Source organism: Arvicola amphibius, chromosome 18 (genome assembly GCF_903992535.2).
Source record: "Arvicola amphibius chromosome 18, mArvAmp1.2, whole genome shotgun sequence".
Lineage (NCBI taxonomy): Eukaryota > Metazoa > Chordata > Mammalia > Rodentia > Cricetidae > Arvicola > Arvicola amphibius.
In genome coordinates this window covers 10,395,860-10,416,724 of record NC_052064.1, presented here as the reverse complement: position 1 = coordinate 10,416,724, position 20,865 = coordinate 10,395,860, and the positions used below count along the sequence as shown (strand labels likewise).

The following is a 20,865-nucleotide window of genomic DNA, read 5'->3' as shown; positions in this document are numbered from 1 at the left end:
AGAGAAAAGCTGAAGTCTACTGATGTTATGCACAAAATGGACCTAACCAAAACACAAAGGAATATACTATCTTCTCAGCATCTCGTGAACTTTCTCTAAAATTGACCTCATACTCAAATACAAACCAAGATTCAGCAGATACAAGAAAGTGAAACAACAGACTGCATCCTACCAGGTGCAGATTAAAGCTAGATATCAACAGTAAGAGAAACAGCAGAAAGCTTAAAAAATGGAAATTGGACAAGTCACTACCATATGAAAAATGGGTCAAGACAGAAATGATGAAAGAAATTAAAGACTTCCTGGAATTGACTGAAAATGAAAACACAACACACCCAAACTTAATGGGGTACAATGAAAGCAGTTCTAAGAGGCAAGTTCATGGCACACTAACTGCCTGCATTTAAAAAAGAAAAAATATGGAGAGATCTCATACCACTAACTTAACAGCATACCTAAAAAGCTTTAGAACAAAAAGAAGAAATCAAACCCAAAAGGAGCAGATGTCTAGAAGTAATGAAACTTGGGGCTAAAATCAATAAAATAGAAATAAATGAACAAATGATACAAAGAATCAAAGAAACAGAGTTGGTTCTTTGAGAATATCAATAAGATTGACAAACCATTATCCAAATTAACTAAAAGGATATCAAAATTAATAACATTAGAGATGAAAAAGGATATAACAATAGACTTTAGGAAATCCAGAAAATCATAAGGACATATTTTAAAAACTATATTTCACCAAATTTGACAATTTGAAAGAAATTGATTATTTTCTTGATACATACTATTTACCAAATTAAACCAAGATAAGCAATATAAACAGACATATAAATCTTAGTGAAGTAGAAGCAGCGATTAAAAGTCTCCCAAACAAAAAAAAAGCCCAAGGCCAAATGATTTTAGTGTATTTTCTAGAGATGCTAAGTTCAAGATATATAGTTGAAGTTCAGCTTAAGAGACAGGTTAACCTGGACTCTAAAGAAGCTATCTAGATTGAGAATCAATCAGCTATTGGAGGTATTTAAAGCAACAGGAATGAATGTGAGCCCCTAGGGATAGGATGAATGAAGCTAGAAGGCCCAAGGAATCATAAAATCTTCAGTGTCTAGGTGTCTGATAGAATTTGGAAGCTAAACAGGAGATTGAGAAAGAGTTGCCAACAGGGCACACGGAAATCAGAGTGTGGCATTAGAGAATCAAGAGAAGTGTATTTCAAGGAAGAGGGGACCCAGTGTATTACAGGCTCTGCAGAGCATGGAGATGAAAGTAGAGAGGTCTGCATTTTGTCACATGGAAGTCTCTATGTATTCTTAGTAAGAATGATTGCAAAAACAGAGGAAAGCGAATTGTAGTGTATTGAATAGTGAGTGGGGACAAGCAAAGGAGGGTCGTATCGAGACTAGCCTGGATTACAGGAGACCCTTTCCCAAAGAGACATCACCATCAAGAGCAAAAAGGCTCTAGGAAGAGATGGAGATGAGAAAGTAAGGGGTAGGGAGGGACACACGCGCACACACATCTGCTTGTTGAAAGATAGGCAATGCTATTGCTTGTCTGTTCATGAAGAAGACTTAGTTGGATGGGCAGCTGTGACATGTAGAGAGAGGGAAGAGGAAAGCAAGTCAGTTCCTGCACAGAAGAAAGGAGACAACTAAGAACACGGATGTAAATTTAGAATGAAGGTCTGCCCATGTGCAGAACAGGTGAGGAAAAGAAGGTGGCTGCAGTAACACAGGTGTTCTAGTTAACATTGACTGACAACGGGGCACATCTAAAGTCACCGAGTGATGGTCTTTAGAAAGCTGAGCTGTGGACATGTCTGTGAGAGGTTGTTTTGTCTTAGGTGATGGGGGCAGTCTACTGTAAACGGTGCCATTTCCTGGACATGAGCCTGTAAGAGCGGAGAGTTAGCAACTGTGCAGCGTCCCTCCATGATTTCTGCACTGAGATCCTCTTGTGTCTTCCCTCAGTGATACATTGTGACCTGGCAGTTGCAAGTTGAAATTATCCCTTGATTCCACTGAATTGCTTTTGGTCAGAATGTTTTATCACAGCAACAGAATGAAGCCAAAATGGGAGGCAAAGTGTTTGAAGGAGTCTCTATATGAGGCTTTTATTTCTTCATTGCTATTAAAGGTCACTTGCAATACCTCTTATAATTTTATTTTTACAAGGCTGTTATGAGTACTTCAAAATACCATTGAGTTATAGTATTGTCAGACTGTATAAATTCACAAAGGAAACTCTCTACATTAGAACATACGCACAAATTCTTAAAATATAAGAACATTCTAATTGACTACAATTAAGATAATATAATTAAGATTACAGATATAATTACGGGCATTTGGAATCTTCTTGCTTGAGTAGACCAGATAATTATAATAACATATTAAATATCCGAGGTTCTGATTTATACAGAGACCTTTGCAGCATTAAAAAAATTTTCCAAGGCTAGAGATTTATATTCTTTTAAAAACTATACTTTTCCTAATTTTTGAGACTTTCTGACATGCATCCACTATTTGATCATATTCTCTTCTAACTCTTCCATTTCACCCTTGGCTTTTTTTCTTGGTTTTGTTTGGTTTGGTTTGGTTTTTGATTTTTCAAGACAGGGTTTCTCTGTGTAGCTTTGGAGCCTGTCCTGGAATTCAGTCTGTAGACCAGTTCAGGCCTCGAATTCACAGATATCCTCTTGCTTTTGCCTCCTGAGTGCTGAGATTAAAAACATGCACCACTGCTTGGCTTGCTTTTTTTTTTTTTAATAACTCACAGAGTCCAGTTTGTAGGAAGGAGGTCACTTGTTCATTTCCTGGCAACCCAGACTCACGTTATAATCACACAGAAACCATATTATTTAAATCTGCTTGGCCCATTAGCTCTAGCTTCTTATTGGCTAACTCTTACATATTAATTTAACCTATTTTTATTACTCTATGCATCACCACATGGCTGTGGCTTACTGTCTAAAGTCCTGGTGTCTGTCTCCTGTGGGGCTACATGGCTTCTCTTTGACTCTGCCTCCTTTCTCCCAGCATTCAGTTTAGTGTTTCCAACCTAGCTCTGTTCCACTATAGCTCTGCTATAGGCCCAAAGCAGTTCCTTTGTTAACCAATGATATTCACAGCATACAAAAGGGGAATCCCACATCACCTTCCCTTTTCTGTTTAAATGAAAAGGAAGGTTTTAAATCTAACATAGTAAAATTACATATAACAAAATAGATATCAAGCAAGAATTATAGTTACAATATTTGTATCTACTTTATCTTTTATCATAACTAAGGAAAACTATAACTATAAATTCTTCAACTCCATCAAAGACTCCAGAAGGATATAATATTACCTAAGTAAACAGGAAGTGCATTGTAAACAACTTCCAAAACTCTAGAATTGACAGAGACATCTCACTGCCTGAAAAGTCACTCAGAGTTTTCCTGTACCATTGGGGCATCCATCTTCAGCTTACAGGCCCATAGTATTCCAGACTTTTCTATGAAGCAGGAAATTTCAAAGAGAGTTCCATTTATATTGGCAGATTTTCAGTAACTTTCTTCTGTGTTCTGCAGAATGCCTGGCAGACTCTTTCATGAAGCAGGAACCCTGAAGGATGTCTCACCTTCTTTAGGCAAGTTCAGTTCTCTGTGGGTCCTGCATGTTCAGTTCATGAAGCAGTTCACGCAAGAGTAATCTCTTGCCCAAATGGCCAACTGACTCCATAAGGAGCCTCTTTGGTGCCCATCTTCCTCTTGAAGTAGCCAGGAGCATATCTGTCTCATTGTCATGAAAAGTCCTAACTTCTTTTTTTTTTTTTCAAGACTGGGTTTCCCTGTAGTTTCTAGAGCCTGTCCTGGAACTAGCTCTTGTAGACCAGGCTGGCCTTGAACTCAGAGATCCGCCTGCCTCTGCCTCCCGAGTGCTGGGATTAAAGGCATGCACCACCACCGCCCTGCCTAACTTCTTAAAATATTCTAAATGCCATATTCTCTAGTCTTTGAAAGGTTTGAAGAATAACTATCTAATTGAAATATATCTTTATATATCTAGAAAACCTAACTGACATGACTACAAGTTTGACTGTTAAAGATGATTACCTATTAACCTATATTTCTTAATTATACATTAAATTTTTAAATGAGGTACATAAACACAATATCTTAATCAAGAGCAAAAATATACATATAACAGAATTTAAATTCGTATCAATAAACCAAGATCCATACTAATGCAAGTTTCTATAGCATATCCTCCTTTAAATGTAAAGAAACATTTACAATCAATATTTGGGAATATGGATGTAATTTTCTGCAAACTGCTTCCTGATGTTTATTGGGTAAAGTAATTTTTTGAGGAATGTTTAAGGAGACATTTTAGGGGCTCTTGGTCCATCAAACCACATTAGCCTGTAATGAATCCACAGGTTCTCATCCTCTGTGGAAACAAAAGAAGAACCTCTTTTCCAAAGTTACATACCCTTAGACCCAAATTCTGAAGTTAAGATACCTTCATAATATACATGCTGGTTTAGCTTAGCAGCCCATACAATGAAATGTCTCTCTGTGCTCAGTGCACTCACGGTCAAAAAATTAAAAGACAACACAATAATATACATAATCTAGGCTCTCTGTGTATATTCCATCCATACGTGGCTTATTTATTTTTACTATGCTACTTTTAATATTTATTTTATTATCTTTACTCCTTTAATCTATTACTATACGCTGTCTCTTTAAAGGTTTTGTTTTGTTTTTTTAAACTATTTCTTTTTATAACTCTCTATACTCTTTTTCTTTTCTCTCCCAAGCCTACATACATTTATCCAACATTGTGATTCATTTAGAGGTCTTTTATGTCTGAATCTGCCCTATTCTATATCTGTAATTCTTTCTGCCCAGCAGTGCTTCTTAAAATGCTAAGTGCTTCTTAAAAACTTAAGCTGTGGCATTGCTGGGGTATATGCAGTACTTCCTGCTTGCTCCACACAGTCCAGCATGGAGAGGCTGCTCGCTGCCTCTGAGAGCCATGCACAATGCCCCATCTCTAGGCACACAGCTGGTCCATGTTGCCACTAAGCAAGCCATAACACATTGTTCACAAACCCTATTTAAATGCCTGGTCTCCTGAAAGAGCCAGAGGTCGTGCTGGCAGCATGGCCCAGAAAGCTAACACTTCAATGTTGTAAAGAGAAGGAACAGGCTGTGTCCCACCACCTGGCTAGCTTACACCTGAAATGATCACATGGAAATTGTATTAATCAGAACACTGCCTGACCCATTAGCTCTAGCCTCTTACTGGCTAACTCTCACATCTTGATTAACCCATTTCTATTAATGTGTATCATCACTTGATTGTGGCTTACTGGCCTGAGTCTAACCAGCATCCATTTTGGGCAGGAGAAGCATGGCGTCTGCCACACTTCCCTTCTTCCCAGCATTCTGTTCTGTCTGCTCCACCCGCCTAAGGGCTGCCCTATCAAAAGGCCAAGGCTGCTTCTTTATTCAACCAATAAAATCAACACAAATGCAGAAGGACCACCTATACTATTTCAAAATTGCCATGGCTTTTTTTTTCTCTGCTACCACTGAATCAGAAAAACCTTTCTTAAAGGAGCCATGCCTCTGCTTGCCTCTAGCAAACAGAGCCCACCCAAAAAAATACCAAGCCATGCTTAACTCTGTTCTTTTGTGTCTGAGATTTCCTTTTTAAGCGTTCTCAGGTTTTACATGGATTTAGTCCACCACATTGGTGCGTCAACTGTAGTAAGGAGGCCCCTTGTTGGTTCCTGGCCGCTCAACTCTGAAATAAACACGCAGAAACTATATTATTTAAAACACTGCTTGGTCTATCAGCTCTAACTTCTTATTGGCTAGCTCTTACATTTTAATTTAACCCATATCTTTGTATCTTCATGCGACTGTGGCTTACCAGCTAAAGTTTCAGCATCTGTCTCCGGCGGGGCTACATGGCTTCTCCTTGACTCTGCGTCCTTTCTCTGAGCATTCAGTTTAGTTTTCCCTGCCTAGTTCTATTCCCCTATAACTCTGTTATAGGCCCAAAGCAGTTCCTTTATTAACCAATGATATTCACAGCATACAGAGGGGAATCCCACATCTCCAGTTTGTGCTGCCCCATTTTCTTCTGGGTTGTGGAGGCTTTCCTAGAGGCATGGTTAACCTACGAGTGACTGCACCCTTAAAGAAAACTGACTCTCTTCTCAAAAAGTCATCAACTGTCTGTAGCCCTTCAGCTAGGGGCCAGTGCTCATGCATGCCTTGCTCCTCCTTGCTAAAATGTTGATTGGCTTGCTCTTGTGCAGGTCATGTGCAGGCAACCTCAGCTCCTGGGAGCTCATGACTATACGGGTCCTGTCACATCCAGAGGACATGATTTCAGCTGGGGTCCTCCCTGACCTGTGGCTCTGATATACCCTTCCAACCCCAGCTTCTGAAATGGTTCCTGAGTCTTGGCAAGGGTGTGTGTGTGTGTGTTATAGAAATACCATTTATGTTTAAGTACTCTATAAATTCTTTTTGAGTTTGGCTCCTTGTGAGCATCTGTCTTAATTGCCAGTCATTGCACAGAGAGAATTCTCTGAGAACTCTGTTCTTAGCATGGGCCATGCTTTAAAAACTGTGCTGCTAGGGACATAAGAAAGAGTAAGGGGGAACCAGAATGGTCAGTTGATTTCAATAACCTCATTCCCCCATAGGAAAAACAACACAAAACCACAACCAGACTTTAACATTATCTTTGACCTATAAGGAACCAGCACATTTGGGGGATGACTGTCGTCTGAGTAATGTGAGTTATTGCATAAGATGTTCTCGTAAGACTTCTCAACAGCCCTATGCATGTTACTCTGTTGTTACAGCTTTCTGAGGTTGAGAACAACTCATCAACCCAAGGGGAAGTTGTCCAGACTGGTGCTGGCCAATAGGAACAGAACTAGAGTCATGTATTTAATTAAAAATTTGCTGATAGCTACCTCTCTCTCTCTGTGTGTCTCTCTCTGTGTCTGTCTCTGTCTCTCTGTCTGTCTGTCTCTCTGTCTCTCTGTCTCTCTATCTCTGTCTGTCTGTCTGTCTCTCTCTGTCTCTCTGTCTCTCTCTCTCTCTCTCTCTCTCTCACACACACACACACACACACACACACACACACACACGGTGGTGGGAGAATAGGTAAATTACTTCCCATGCTATACTTAACATAACATCACTAAAATATTTTCATTTTAAACACACAAGGAATATAAGCAACTGTTTACATATTTTGCACTGTCTTTGAAACCTTGTGTGCTTGGTACACATAAAGCATACTTCATTTCGACCACTCACATTTCAAATGCTTTGAAACCACATGACAGGCACCAAGGGGCAAAGGTCACAGAATGTAGAGTCTGGACTCAACCACAGTTGGGACTGTGAGTCATGGTTTATTACCACTCTGCACACAGTCCTCCGAATACCTCCCACCATGGCTGGAACAATAACTCAAGTCTTAGAAACTGAAGGTGGTACAGCCCTATCTCCCTGTCTAATTTCATTGCCTCCCTAGTTCCCTCTCTTCCTGCCTCTGTCCCAGGCTTGCTGCTAAGTCAAGTTCACCCTCACCTCAGGGTCAATGTACTTCCCGTTCCTTTAGCCTGGATTCCATCTTCTCAAGTCACAAGCCTGGGAGTCGTTGGGGTTTTTCTGTGATGCTGTCTCAGGATGGCTTTCCTCTCTAATGGCTTTTCGTCTGTCCACTCCACTTTCTTACTGTTCATTACTACACAAACATTTTAAAGTTCACTTGTTGAGACCTCTTCCACTAGCGAATCCATGAAGTCAGAGCTTTGCTTTGAATGACCTAGCACACAGCAGGCTTGCCGAATGAATGAATGAGTTGTGCAATTTGGGGCAAACCATTTGGAAGATGAGTGCAATGTTCAAGAATTTGTCCTCTGGAGCCAGATGTCAGCCGCCCAGCTGGGCCCTTCCGCACTCTGTTTCCTTATCTAAAAGATGTGGATATTAATAACAGCATGTATTTCATGAAACTGGCATTACTTCATGGATTAAATGAGGTAAAGTATGTAATATGTGTTCCACAGGAAGTTCTTGAGGGAATGTATTCTCTGTGGTTACAGAGATTACTTACATACTCAGGCACCCAGAGCTCAGTCTATGGTTCCTAAAAGCCATTCCTTTTTGCTTCTCCTATCTATCTTGGCTCGCAGTTGGGCATCCCCTTACCTTTAACACCCTTCTCGAACCCCTATAATACAGTTTTTCCCTCTACTCCCAGGCCTGCCCTTTCTTCCCTTTCTTCCCCTTCCCTTTATATTAGTTCCTGGTCTGCCTTGGATGTTGAGTTCTTTACAAACACTGCCCCACCCATTTTTTTCCATTTTGTCAAAAAATAAAATCAAACCTCATGAACATTTTTATGTGCAGAATTTAGTGGTGTCAAATATGGCAATGTTGTACAATCATCATCATTATCTACTTTCATAGCCTTCCACTCTGTAAAATTCAAACTTTACACTCATTAAATACCTATTTAATATATTCACTAAATACCTATTTGATCTACTCATTAAATAGTCTAGGCTCCCTCCTCCTAGACCCTGGCACCCACAGTTCTACCATTTATCCTAATGATTTTGATTGCTCTAAGTACCTCATATATGAAGAATTGCACAGCCTTTGTCCTTTTCTGACTTATATTGTACTAGGTATAATCTCATCCTCAGTCACATTTCAGCCCATATCCGCTTTCTTCCTTTAAAAGATGAATAGTATACTAGTATGCATATGTGCCGCCCTTTGTGGAAAATACTGCCAGGATCGTGGAGTGCACAGGTATCTCTTTGAGCCTCTGTTTTCAGTTCTAGATACTAGATATGTAGACTCTAATTCCTGTTTACATGACCCCCTGGGCAATCTCACACACCTCTAGAACTTTGGCTGCCTTTTCTTTCTTTATTAAAAATTTGAATAAAAATATAATTTTCCACAGTTGACCTCTGTCTTTTTTATCTCTCCCACGTATCATTTCTTGTTCCCTCTTAAAATCATGACCTCTTTTTCTTTGTTGTTGCTACACACACACACACACACACACACACACACACACTAAATATGAGTACAACCTGCTTAGTCCCTTTACTTGTATGTATATGATTTGGGGGTTGACCATTTGGCATTGGATAACCAACTAGGAGTTTCATCCCTGGAAAAGACTATTTCGGTTTTTTTTTTCTTTTGTAATCCATATTGTTAAGGTATCATGGGTGAAACTTCCCTATTATCTCTAAACGATACAATCTCACAGCAGATTTTCTGGTTCTTTGGTTCTTACAATTTTTAGGCCTCTTCTTTCTCAATGATCCAAGAGCCTTAGGTGTGGGAGCTACATTGTAGATGTAGCTATGGGAATTAATTACCACTCAGATACTTGTTTTCTGCATTTTGACCATTTGTGGTTCTTTTTGTTTTTATTTTTCAAGACAGGATTTCTCTGTAACTTTGGGGCCTGTCCTGGACCTAGCTCTTGTAGACCAGGCTGGCCTCGAACTCACAGAGATCCGCCTGCCTCTGCCTCCTAAGAGCTGGGATTAAAGGTGTGTGCCACCACCACCTGGGCAATTGTGCTTTTTTTATATGTTGCAAAGAGAAGTTTGGTGGATGAGTGGTGAGAGCTAGGTGTATTGGTGGTTATACAGATCAATATTTAGAATGCATTTAGACATTTTGTTGGGGTAGTGAAGTGGTAGTAAGATCCATGACTTCACTAGTCCTAAGTGGTTGGTTAGGTTTCCAGTACCAGGTAAAATGTATATTGAGTGTGCCCTAAGTCCAATCAGAGCTACTGGTTACTGCCCAGACACGACGGCCCTATTGCATCCTTAGGGTTGTTCTGCAATGCTGGTCGTCAAGTAGTTCGTAGGCATTGTAGCTGTGTAGGACTATTGAATGCTTTCCTCCCTTTGAAGCTGTCATCACATCTTTGAGGGCTATTGAAAGGTAGTCTGCAAGTCCAGTCCCTTTCAGGTTCTCGGGGTCTTGCGTGCAAACCGCAGGATGTCTTCAGCACTGGGAGCTTCCTCTCAATTTCTAGGAGGGAACCGACTGCAACAGCAGTAGCCGATATTGTTTTGAGAGTATTGCACGCACTTCCCAGACCAACAACTGGGAAGGTCTCATGCCTGTTATTGGGAGTTTTGTTAAGTAGTCTACGATCGCCATGTCTCATGTTAATTCCAAGTCCACTTCTCTAGCCCTGCTGTCTCTCTGGAGCTCCAGATTCGCAATTTTGGTGGCCGTGGATACCCAACTCTGAGATCATTTCCTCCAGACTAAACCCCTTCAGTACTTCTTGTCTAAATGAATGGCGCAACTACCTAACTGTTGTCTAACTCAGAATATGCAGTGTCAATCTTGAGCTCCTTTCTCCCATCCTAGATTCTAAATAGCCACAAATCTCCTTTAGATAACCCGGCCACCACACCTGAGTTCATGCCAGTTACCACCTCATGCCCAGACTCCAGGCTCCTGACCACTAACGGCTTCCTCATATACACCGCAGCACCTACCTTCCCATCCCTTTAATTCTTTATAATGGGTGATTCTGAGAATATGCAGATCAGATCGTTCCATCCGATGCTCTCAGTGCTTGGGCTTCCAAGGCAACAAGTCGCTTCCCAGTGCCTTTAGAACCACACTAATCGTGGGAGAAGTAAAGATACACCACACACACACACACACACACACACACACACACACTAGCCATTGTCCAACATATGCCTCTTACACCATTGTCTGCCAGTTCTTGTTTCTCAGTTCCCAGGAGACAATAATTTCTAACTACCTACCAGATTCCTTGTAATTTGTCTCTTATGAGGAAGAGGCTGGCTCCAGCTTTGTTTGAATATGGTTAGCTTTTACCCCCTGTTGCTCCCCATCCCCACATATCTGGACAACCAAGAAAAGAGAGCTGTGCAGGCCTTGTCTCTAAGAATCAGTGTGAATTTAAAATTGGATTCTAGGCCAGGTGGGAGAACTGCCCACTACGTTGGCCTTTGACCATAGTAAAAACAGCCATCTTAGCCCAGTGCTTACCTTCATGTTAGAACTGGAGAGCATTCACTGCTGGGAGCCTGGGTGGGAACTAAATATACTCTATTTACGTTCACGGCTGGATCCACTGAGGTATATAAGTCCTGAGTGGGCAACTGTGCCCAGCTCTGGGTGAATGGACTAGAAAAGCTTTCTGTTTATTACTGCTATGCCCCCAGCATGTCCTCACCTCTAGCTTTGTAATTCTTCCCAGATGTGTTTTAAATATTTGGGATGAGCTTTCTCCTAAGGTCATTTACTCTGCTCTAGTTCTCGTCCAGTGTTCTTTAGGCCTATGGTCCTGGGTTCTCATTTCTCTCTCTGTCTTTTCTTGTATATCAGAACCCTGTGTTTTTTTTTTAAATTCTATTTTCTCTTGTCTGAACAACTCTGCTGATACCTGCCTCAGCAATGGACCTGTGAGGTGACTCTGGCTACTTCTGGTGTGTGAAGAGCTTGATTAGCCTTTCACTGAATGCATCATTGGTCTAGATGGGCATCCAGGGTAGCAGCCATGCCCTGCGTTCCTTTCTGTCATCTAGTGTTGCTGCTGAGAAGCCTAAAGCCATTCTGTACCCAGTTCTACTTGGAATCTTGGGTTTGGTTTTTGAAAGCTTTTACAATACCCTTTGTCCACGTGGTTCTGTGGTTTTTACAATGATGTGTTTCAGTGTGGGGTTATTTTCAGGCATTGTCTTGGAACTCAATAGGCCCTTTCACTTTGTAAAGTTACGTCCTGTCATTCCAGGAAATTTTCTTGAATTGTTCCTTTGATAATTTTCTCTTCTGTTTTCCGCTTGTTTCCTGTCTGAAGCTCCCATTATTCAGACAGGGACTTTCCTGTACTAGACTGCACCTCTCTTGTGCTTTATTCTCTTGGTTTTCTAATGCCTTATCATGCTTTGACTTATGGGAGGTTTTCCTCATTATATATATTTTTAATATTTGTCTTTTTTTTTAACTGAAAAGTTTACTATACAAGGGTTTACTTTTATCGTCTGTTTTGTTTTTTTGTTTCTTTGTAGCTTTAGAGCCTGTCCTGGAACTAGCTCTTGTAGACCAGGCTGACCCTGAACTCACAAAGATCTGCCCCCCCAACCTGGAGTGCTGGGATTAAAAGTGTGTGCCACCACCACCACCTGGTTACTTTTACCATTTATAGTAATTTATAGTAAAAATAAAAAAGTTTTAGTATCTATGTCTTGTTAGTGGCTATAATATCTTATAACATTTCCGTAGCTGTTAAGTCTTTGAAGATATTAATAATATTGCTTTCTTCCTCCTATATAATCTTTAGTGCTTTCTAGTTGATTTTCTATGTTAGTTTGCTTTGGCCTGTATCTTTCTTACTAGGAAACTCAACTCAGAGTCTAAAGATCCATGAATGCCTGCCACTATCCAGGAGGGAGGCAGTCAAATGTCTCAAAGAAGCCTGACTTATGATATAGTTGGATCTGCCATGGCATACACTGTGGAACCACTTATTGGACAGGACCATGGGAAAGAGCAAGAAAGACAGGCAGGGTTCTCCACCATGAGTTATGTCTTTTGGGAGGTTCCTCCTCAGCCTAGCCAGTGGCTAGTGTAAACTTTCAATTCTCTTGAGACTGATAATTCAGTTAATATGTAGTGGTGATTTTGTCTTTTAGCTTCCCAAATCATGTTGTTCATTTATCTTTTATGTGTGTACTTTTATCCCTTGGGAGGCAGACTCATGGAGAATCACTGTAAGTTCAAGGCCAGCCTGGGTACATAGGCTAAGTTCCTCATAAGCCATGGCTATACACCAAGATTCTTTCTTTTAAAATAAAATAAATAAACCTGGTCACTATATGTTTTTCATGAGTTTTCAGAAGAACGTAAAGAATATTGGGTGCATGCAGTCTGATATTTCTCATGAGAATGAAAGAACACACAGCCTTTACTGACTGACACTGAATGCTGTTCCTGCATGAGAATGCAGTAAGAAGCACTTCCTGTAAAAGCTGCCCCACGTCAGGCATGAAATATGCCTGCACCTTAACCTTGGCTTGGCTTCCCATCCTCCCTCACTGTGAGAAACAAATTTCTATTATGTATAATCTGCGTAGTATCATATTTTTTAAAGTAGCCCGAACAGGTTGGAACGGTGAACACATGTTTTACCTCATGCCTCTAGTGGTTTTTGGGCCTCTGTCGACTGTTACCTCAGGTTTACAAAATAAAGATTTTTGTAATTCTGTTCTTAGTCTTATAATATTAGTATCAAGCTAGTTTTAAGCAACCAGTTTGATCTCCATGGGCCTTAATGTTCTTATCTGAAACACTGAATAATAAAAGAGACCTCAGAGTGTTAGTGAGGTGATAGGCAGAGCCTTTGGGTGCCTAGCATGTAGCAATGACTTAAATGATAACTTAAAAACGTTTAGTTCATTTCTAAACATCAATCTGAGTAGTGAGGACTCTCTTTCCAAAGTCAGATGTATGTCTTTCAATAGCACATTCATTTCCCATGTGTGGGAAGGCCAACATACAGTGTTATATGTAGGAATTTTGATTCATTTATTAAATTTTTAAAGTCCGACTCATTCCTTGAATTCTTCTGTCATTCTATATTATAGGTGCAACTACGTTTCAGATATGGGAAAGACATACATCATGCTACAAAGGTGGCTTGCTCAAAACTCTTTTGAAAACTGAAAGCATCTCAGTCAAAGACTGGAGTGTACATGATGATCCTGGACACTGTGGGGGGGGCGGGCTTGGAGGTCTCTTATGCTTAAGCTACACCCAGTGACGTAGTTCACTTCCTGTTGCCAGATCAAGAGGTAGAGCTCTCGGCTCCTTCTCCAGCACCATGTCTGCCTGCATGCTGCCACATCCCACCATGACGATAATGGACTGAACCTCTGAAAGTGTAACTGTAAATGTTTATTAAATGTTTTTCTTTATGAGAGTTGCTGTGGTCAGGGTGTCTCTTCACACCCATAGAAACCCTAACTAAGACACTTTCTCATGCCCTTGTTAGGTCCGGTTCTACATGTTAACACAGGGATACTAAGGCTTCTCAGAGGGGGATATATAAAGATTAAGGTTAGAATAAAATGGGTTCACCTATTCAAGTCACTGCTGATTATAAAAACATGCATTAACTTTAGTTACATTTTGAAGTTATAAGTAGTAAGTCACGGCACTTGGGGGCTGTGTCACATGATGACACCATGGCTGATTGTTTTGTAGATAACCTCTCCTGACTTGTAGGTACTTGGTTGGAACAGACACATGAATGCAGACAAGTTGTCATTCATCCTGGAAGGAAAGATAGGATTTTTTTTTTTTTATTTAATTGCTCCTAAGAGGACTTGTGTTTACCGATCCAAAAGGCTTAAGGTTTTGGTTCTCTGAAGCAACAGCTTCTAACAATCCACGTCCAGACTTCAGTTGCAAAACTGGCTTCTGAAGCTTGGTTATCATGGGAGCAACATGAAACACTGAAGCAGATGACATTCATAAATGAAGACTCTTATGCAATGGTGCATCTGTATAACACACAGAAGCAGCACCAAAGGATGGGATTAAACCAATTGTGTCTTGTTAGAAATAGTGGTAGATATTTTCTCATATAGATAGTTTCTGCAAACTAAATTATTTTAACAACTGAAAAAAATATTTTAACTAACATGGCAAATTATAGTCTTTAAGTACATTTTTAATAGGATGGGGACTATTGCGAGTCTCTGATGCATGCTTTAATAGGATAGGGGACTATTGCTAGTCTCTGATGCACGCTTTGACTTGTGTAGTCTGTGGCTTTCAGACCTGGTCCGAGTTATATGTAACATTACTCAGATGCTTTCACAACTTCTTTGTTCTTCCATCAACTATTTGCAAGCAGATCATTTTCCTTAGGTCACTGGGATTCTTCAGCTCCAGAATGAATGTGCTCAGGCCTGCCCACAAAATAATCAGGCAAACGTAGTCCTTATTTCTGGATAAATTTGGAGGTTTGTGTCAAAAAGGAGTTTTTTTTTTTCTGATAATCTGAAAAGAATCCGAATAAGAAGTGGGCAAACAGTGGGTGGCAGAATGAGGAAAGATGAGAAGTCTCATTTTATAGGAGTTCAGCTACGCCAGACTCTGCAACCGTGTTCCTCTCCTCTCTGGGTTCAAGGCTCTCTTTATTAGAGAGAGGGGGGGAGAAAGAGAGAGATAGAGAGCGAGGAAAAAGAGAGAGAGGTAGAGAGGTAGAGAGAGAGAGGTAGAGAGAGAGAGAGAGAGAGAGAGAGAGAGAGAGAGAGAGAGAGAAGAAAGAAGGGAGGGAGGGAGGGAGCTCTTATGAACCAGTCCTATGCATCAGTAGGAATAAAAGGCAGCAGGATCAGTTAAGTGTTTTGAATTACATGTACCAATTTCACTGATGACTCAGAAAAAATTATACAAACTACCTAAACCGTGTGCTCCTTCATTCCCTGAATGTGTTCAGAAATGGATGACATTTGATCCTAAAAATAATTAACTTGAACATTTCAGAGTTCTTGAAGGATATTTAATTCCATAAATTTCTACCACTTTAGTAATTATTCTAATTGGATGTCAATTTTATGAAACCTTACATTAATAAGTATACCTGTTCTTCTATCTCTGCTATCCATGTCCTTGGCTTCCTGATTCGGTGGATTTCTTTTCCCTGATTCTGTCTTTGCACACTGTTATGGGTCAGTGGTTCTGCTTTGCTGGTTCTCTGATCCTAATCAAATCCTGCATTTGCAGCTTATTAGGATTAGAATTTCCTGCCTTTCTAATTACTGACAGCACAGCAGCCCACGTTTTCTTATGCAGAAAGAATCTGTAAGAAGACCCACAGTATTTTATAACAAATTCCCGGTTTATGTCTACTGGGACTAGAAATGATGGACATTTCATCACATGGAATTTCTGTCAATGAATCTTTGCCTTCTTTACTTATGAAATACCCTGTACCTTATACATCAGCCTTCATACATCAAAGGTTTATGAAGTTTTAGTTTGTAAGCTGAGAGTGGGGTAATTTTATCTTTAAATTTAGAATCAGATTCTTGTAGCTAATGACCCCAAAGGTCTTGTAGCTAATGACCCACCCCACCGCCTCAAACTCTTACTTTTACAGATAAGGACGTAGGTGTGTTACTAGTCTAAGGCTACACAACATTTACGGATGGAGTAGGGATGAAACTCATGGATCCTGGCTGCACAGTTACGTCTCCAGGCCTACCACACTTGCACTGGTGGGTCTGGAACGGGTCAACACCTGAGGGGCAGGCCCTAGATACCTTTGTTCTCAGATGTTGCACTTTCAATTTAGGTCACCCCAATTATAGGTTTGTGAACCACAAGTGCAGACAGAGGGCTGGCACGGATCCATCCTCCCACTGATGAAACATATGCCACCCAGATGCTGGATACGTAGCTTTGTTTCTCTAAACAAACCAGAGACCATTTCACAGCGACGGCAATCCATTCTCCACTCTCGGAGAAGCAAGTAATCCTCTCTGGAGCACGTATGGCGTCTTTCCCAGGGTAGGGTCTCGGGCCTTGTGGAACTTGTGAGACATGACGAAGGCAACTGTGAGAAATTCCATAGAGCTGAATCTTCCTGGCCGCTGAAATAGCTCCGTGGGTAGAGGCACTTGCAGGAGGGCCTGACAACCTGAGTTCATCTCCTGGATCCCACAAGATAGCATCCCAGAGCTGAGAGTTGTCCTCTGACGTTCATGTGTGCACTATGGCATGCATGTGCACGTGCGCGCGCACACACACACACACACACACATACACACATTCATAAACACATACACACTCATACCCTACACAAACACACATCCACATCCACATACATATACACTTATACACAGATCTGCACACACATACACACACATATCCCACGCAAATACACTTTCCTACCCCCACACACATGTTGAATCCTTAAGTGGAAGTACACACATCTCAAAAGCATGAAGATAATTTCCTTTGCTAGTCTGGAGGTTTCTTGAAGAATTTGCTGGTGTAGCACACACCCAAGAAAGGCCACAGACAAACACAGACTTTTGCAGTAGCTGAGCTTCATCTGGCTGTCACTGGAGTCAGCTCTTGCCTCCAGATGAACTACTCTGATCCGGGGAGGAATCCGGCCGACGAGATGACTGAAAGTTTGTAGTCAAGAAGGGAAAATGAAATAAAGTTCCATTAGGTTCTAAGTTAGTATTTTTGCTATGTAAAGTGAATGCATTTGGGGAGGTTAAACTACTCAGATTCCCCTTGCAAGTATAAGGGGCAAAGACTAAGTTCTCTCCCACCTAGTAGATATTCCTAGGTTTTCCTTTTGTTTCCAGAAATTTCGTATCATACAGAAATGTCACTATTTATGCGTGTTTTGCCTCATTTTAATTTTAAGTATGCATTCTCTACTAACCCTAGAAATACCCATACAAGTTTATGTTATTTAAAAAAAAATGGTCACATACATTAGCTTTTTATGCATAGATGGTAATTGAAGAAGTAATTGAATTTTTGAACAAATCAGAAGTCTAGGAGAGGTCATACAGATACAACACACACAAACACATACACACAGCATTTGAGGGCAAACACCGTTGAGCCACGACACTGGGCCTGTGTGCTGTACTCAAACCAGCCATTTCCAATGGGAACAAGAGCATGGCCGCAGACACGCAGCACTTCTTACCAGTGACCATTTCTTCATTTTGTTAACTGGAAGAATTTATCTCTTTGCATGGTTCTTTCCCTGTGAGTCTCTCTCTCTCCCTACTCAGTTGTAACTGCTGACTTTCTAACCAGTCTGAGGAAGTGGTAAACGGCAAAACTTTTTCCTGTATGAGGCCACACTTGGTGCTTTCTGTTATTATCGAGATACGGGTGTCAGGATTCAACGTCCTTGCGTTTAAGTTATTTTGACTTTTCTCATGAATTCCTGGCTCTCTCCTCCGCTGGGGGCTCGACCTGACTAGCTGCCTCATATCCATGGCAATCTACCAAAACCCTGTACAGTGCTCAGCACAGGGCGGGGCACATCAGCGGTCTACCTCACAATTTAAGGAAGGCAGGGGGCTAGTTTTTGTTTAAGATAAAAATCTTTTGACAAAACACAAACTCCCTAAAACTTCCTTTAAACCAAACAGCATTGTCAAACCCGCACAAGCTCCTATTACTTACACAGCCAGATGACTCAAGATTACTTAATGTTTCTATTCCTAAGAACTTTGCTGGCCTGTAATCACTACACCAGGCCTTTCCCCATCTTCCTTCACTCTCCCCTGGGAGACTGACGTTTGGAGTACTAAGTTTATTAGAAAAAAAAAAAAACAAAAACAAAAACCTCTGCCGGAACTGTTTGTCCTGGGTTTTAGAAAAAGCCACTCTTAGTCATTTTTTCAAGTTTATTCGCTGAGGTGGGGAAAGAACGTGAATATGGTTTTTAGCCTCTAAGTCTTCGATTCAGAAACGGGGCATTTGTGAAAATAGGTTGTAAGTAGACCAAGGACCGAGGACTCTGTTTACCGACAGACGGGTATTCCTCTGAAGAATCACCTACAGTGATATCCCTGTTACCCAGAGACAGGACTGGGGGACACACAGGAGACCTTCTGGACGCTCCAGGGGGCAGTTTCAGCTTTTGCGCTTGACCCCATTAAAACGGGGCCTCTCCCTCCCTTTGGAGCAAAGCGTTCACTTTCTCTGTAAATTCAAACCGACCAAGCAAGTCTGTCTTAAACCCGACCGGGTCCCCGAGGTCAGCGAGCACGGGCTTACACCCTCCCCAAATCTTCCGTACTCGGGGGGACCACACGGAGCGCGCCGCAGCGGGTGGGCTGGGTCTGCGCGGCGCCCAGCGTGGCCGTCAGTCTGTCCATCCGTCCGTCAGTCAGCGGGCCGGGGTGGTAGAGCGCGCGGGAGGAGCGCGGCGGCGGCGGCCGGAGCGCGGGCGGCCGGGAGGGGGCGCGGCGGGTCCGGGAGGGAGGGAGGAGGGCGGCGGAGGCCTCGGAGTCGGAGAGGCAGCGGGGTCGCGCCGGGGTCCCGCGCGCCAGGCCTGGGGCCAGAGGAGCCGCGGCTCTCGGGGCGGCACCGCGCCTCGGGCTGGGAACTTGTCCCGCGCGCGTCTCCCGCAGCCGCCCGCGCCTCGTCCGGCGGCCGCGCCACCTCCCTTCGCCGGCCGCAGCCGCCGCGCGGCTCTGCCTTACAAAGGAGGGCGAATGAGGCGGGCGGCGGCGCGGCGCGGGCCCCCCCGGGCGGCGGGGATGGCGGCCGCCCCCGGCACCACCTAAGACGCCCCCGCGCGTCCAGCCTCGGCCCAGGCCCGAGCCCCGCAGGCGACCGAGCGCTGCGTGTCGCCCGCGGCCCGCGAGGAGGCGGAGGAGCAGGACGAGGCGCCGCCTTCCCCGCGCATTGCCGCGCGCCCTCGCCGTTGTCTGCGCTGCGCGCTGGACCAGTTTCGCGAAGTTGCCCGGGCCCCGCGCCGCCCAGATGTGCGACCTCATTGAGCCGCAGCCGAGCGAGAAGATCGGCAGGATGAAGAAGTTGAGGAGAACTTTGTCAGAGAGTTTCAGCCGCATCGGTGAGTGTGCTCCGCTGACCCCCCCCACCCCAGAGCGCTGCCGGCTGTCCCCGAGCTCGCGCTCTCAGCCCCGTGCCCCCACCCGTGCTCCGAGCACCAGCCAGGCAGCTGCCACCTCCGGGCGAGCTGTGGGCCAGGGATGGAGGGGGATGTCTTTGGGAGGGCCGCCCCCTCTTCCCCAGGATCTGGGCTTCATTTGTGTACCGTCCCAAGCCTTTAATTTGGGTTCCTCCTCTCAGCCACTAGTATCTTTTGCACCCGCAGTGGACCGCGAGGGGACACACGGTCCTCAATGCCATCGGGGTTCTGCGGCCACCCAGATTACTTGTTATTTTTAAAGCGCTTCGGTATTAAGTGTTTAACTAGTAATTTAGCTTTGAGAATCGCGTTGACGTGTGCCTGAAGCTGTTTAACGTAGCCAACCTAAAGGAAGTGGGACAGATACCTTGAGACCTTTTGTTCCCTACTTCGGGCTCTATAAATGGAGGTTTGGGTGTTCAGTTCCTAGGACGCTGAACCTTCCAGCTGCTGTAGAGAAATGTGAGCTATGAAGTTGTGGGACTCTATGAATCAGTCTCCTGAACTGCTGCAGTAGTACAGTTCCGAGGCTATTGTCTTTGAAAAAAAGCAACCGACTTAACAAAGAACACACAAACAACAACAAGATCAGGGAATGTTTAGGATACTTAAAAAGATAGATCCAAGTTCTAGGGAACAGCAAGATGACAACAGAGTCATGTGGAATGGCTTTGTTAATCTTGAGGTTTACTGGCAGGAAGTGCGCCTCTTAACCTGGAGGTGTAGCTGCCTCCTCAACTGTCACAACTTTCTTTGACACAGGTAACTGTGCCAAGCAAGGGATTCCCACAGAGCCTAAGACAAACCTATCAGAGTGTCCAAGTGTACCTTCTGGCCTTTGGTTCGCTGTGATCATGTTAATGAAAGTGTTTATTAATTAATCATAAACAAGCTAATTCCTTAAAACCCTGATGTGCCAGTGAATGTCAGCTGTCTGTTCATGCATGCAAACTGTCTTCAAGTGAAAGAACACATTTAGACAAGCTTATTATTGTTAATTATTATTATTATTTTGGTCAAATTTGTTGATTTTTTTGGAGAACACTCTAAGTTATGTGCAGAAGCCAGATTAATCCAGCCTTTCCATATTGTG

The 20,865-nt window shown here is 42.7% G+C and overlaps 1 protein-coding gene across 1 annotated transcript in view; it reads left to right on the top strand.

Moving 5' to 3' along the window:
* Nucleotides 1–19,552: 19,552 nt before the first annotated feature.
* The window catches only part of Cdk14 (cyclin dependent kinase 14), a 529,530-nt gene continuing 528,217 nt past the window's right edge, over nt 19,553–20,865 (top strand). Inside the window, exon 1 of the mRNA XM_038315331.1 lies at nt 19,553–19,694. Within this exon, the coding sequence (XP_038171259.1) occupies nt 19,604–19,694 (91 nt within the window). The 5' untranslated portion in view covers nt 19,553–19,603. The remainder of the gene's footprint in view (nt 19,695–20,865) is intronic.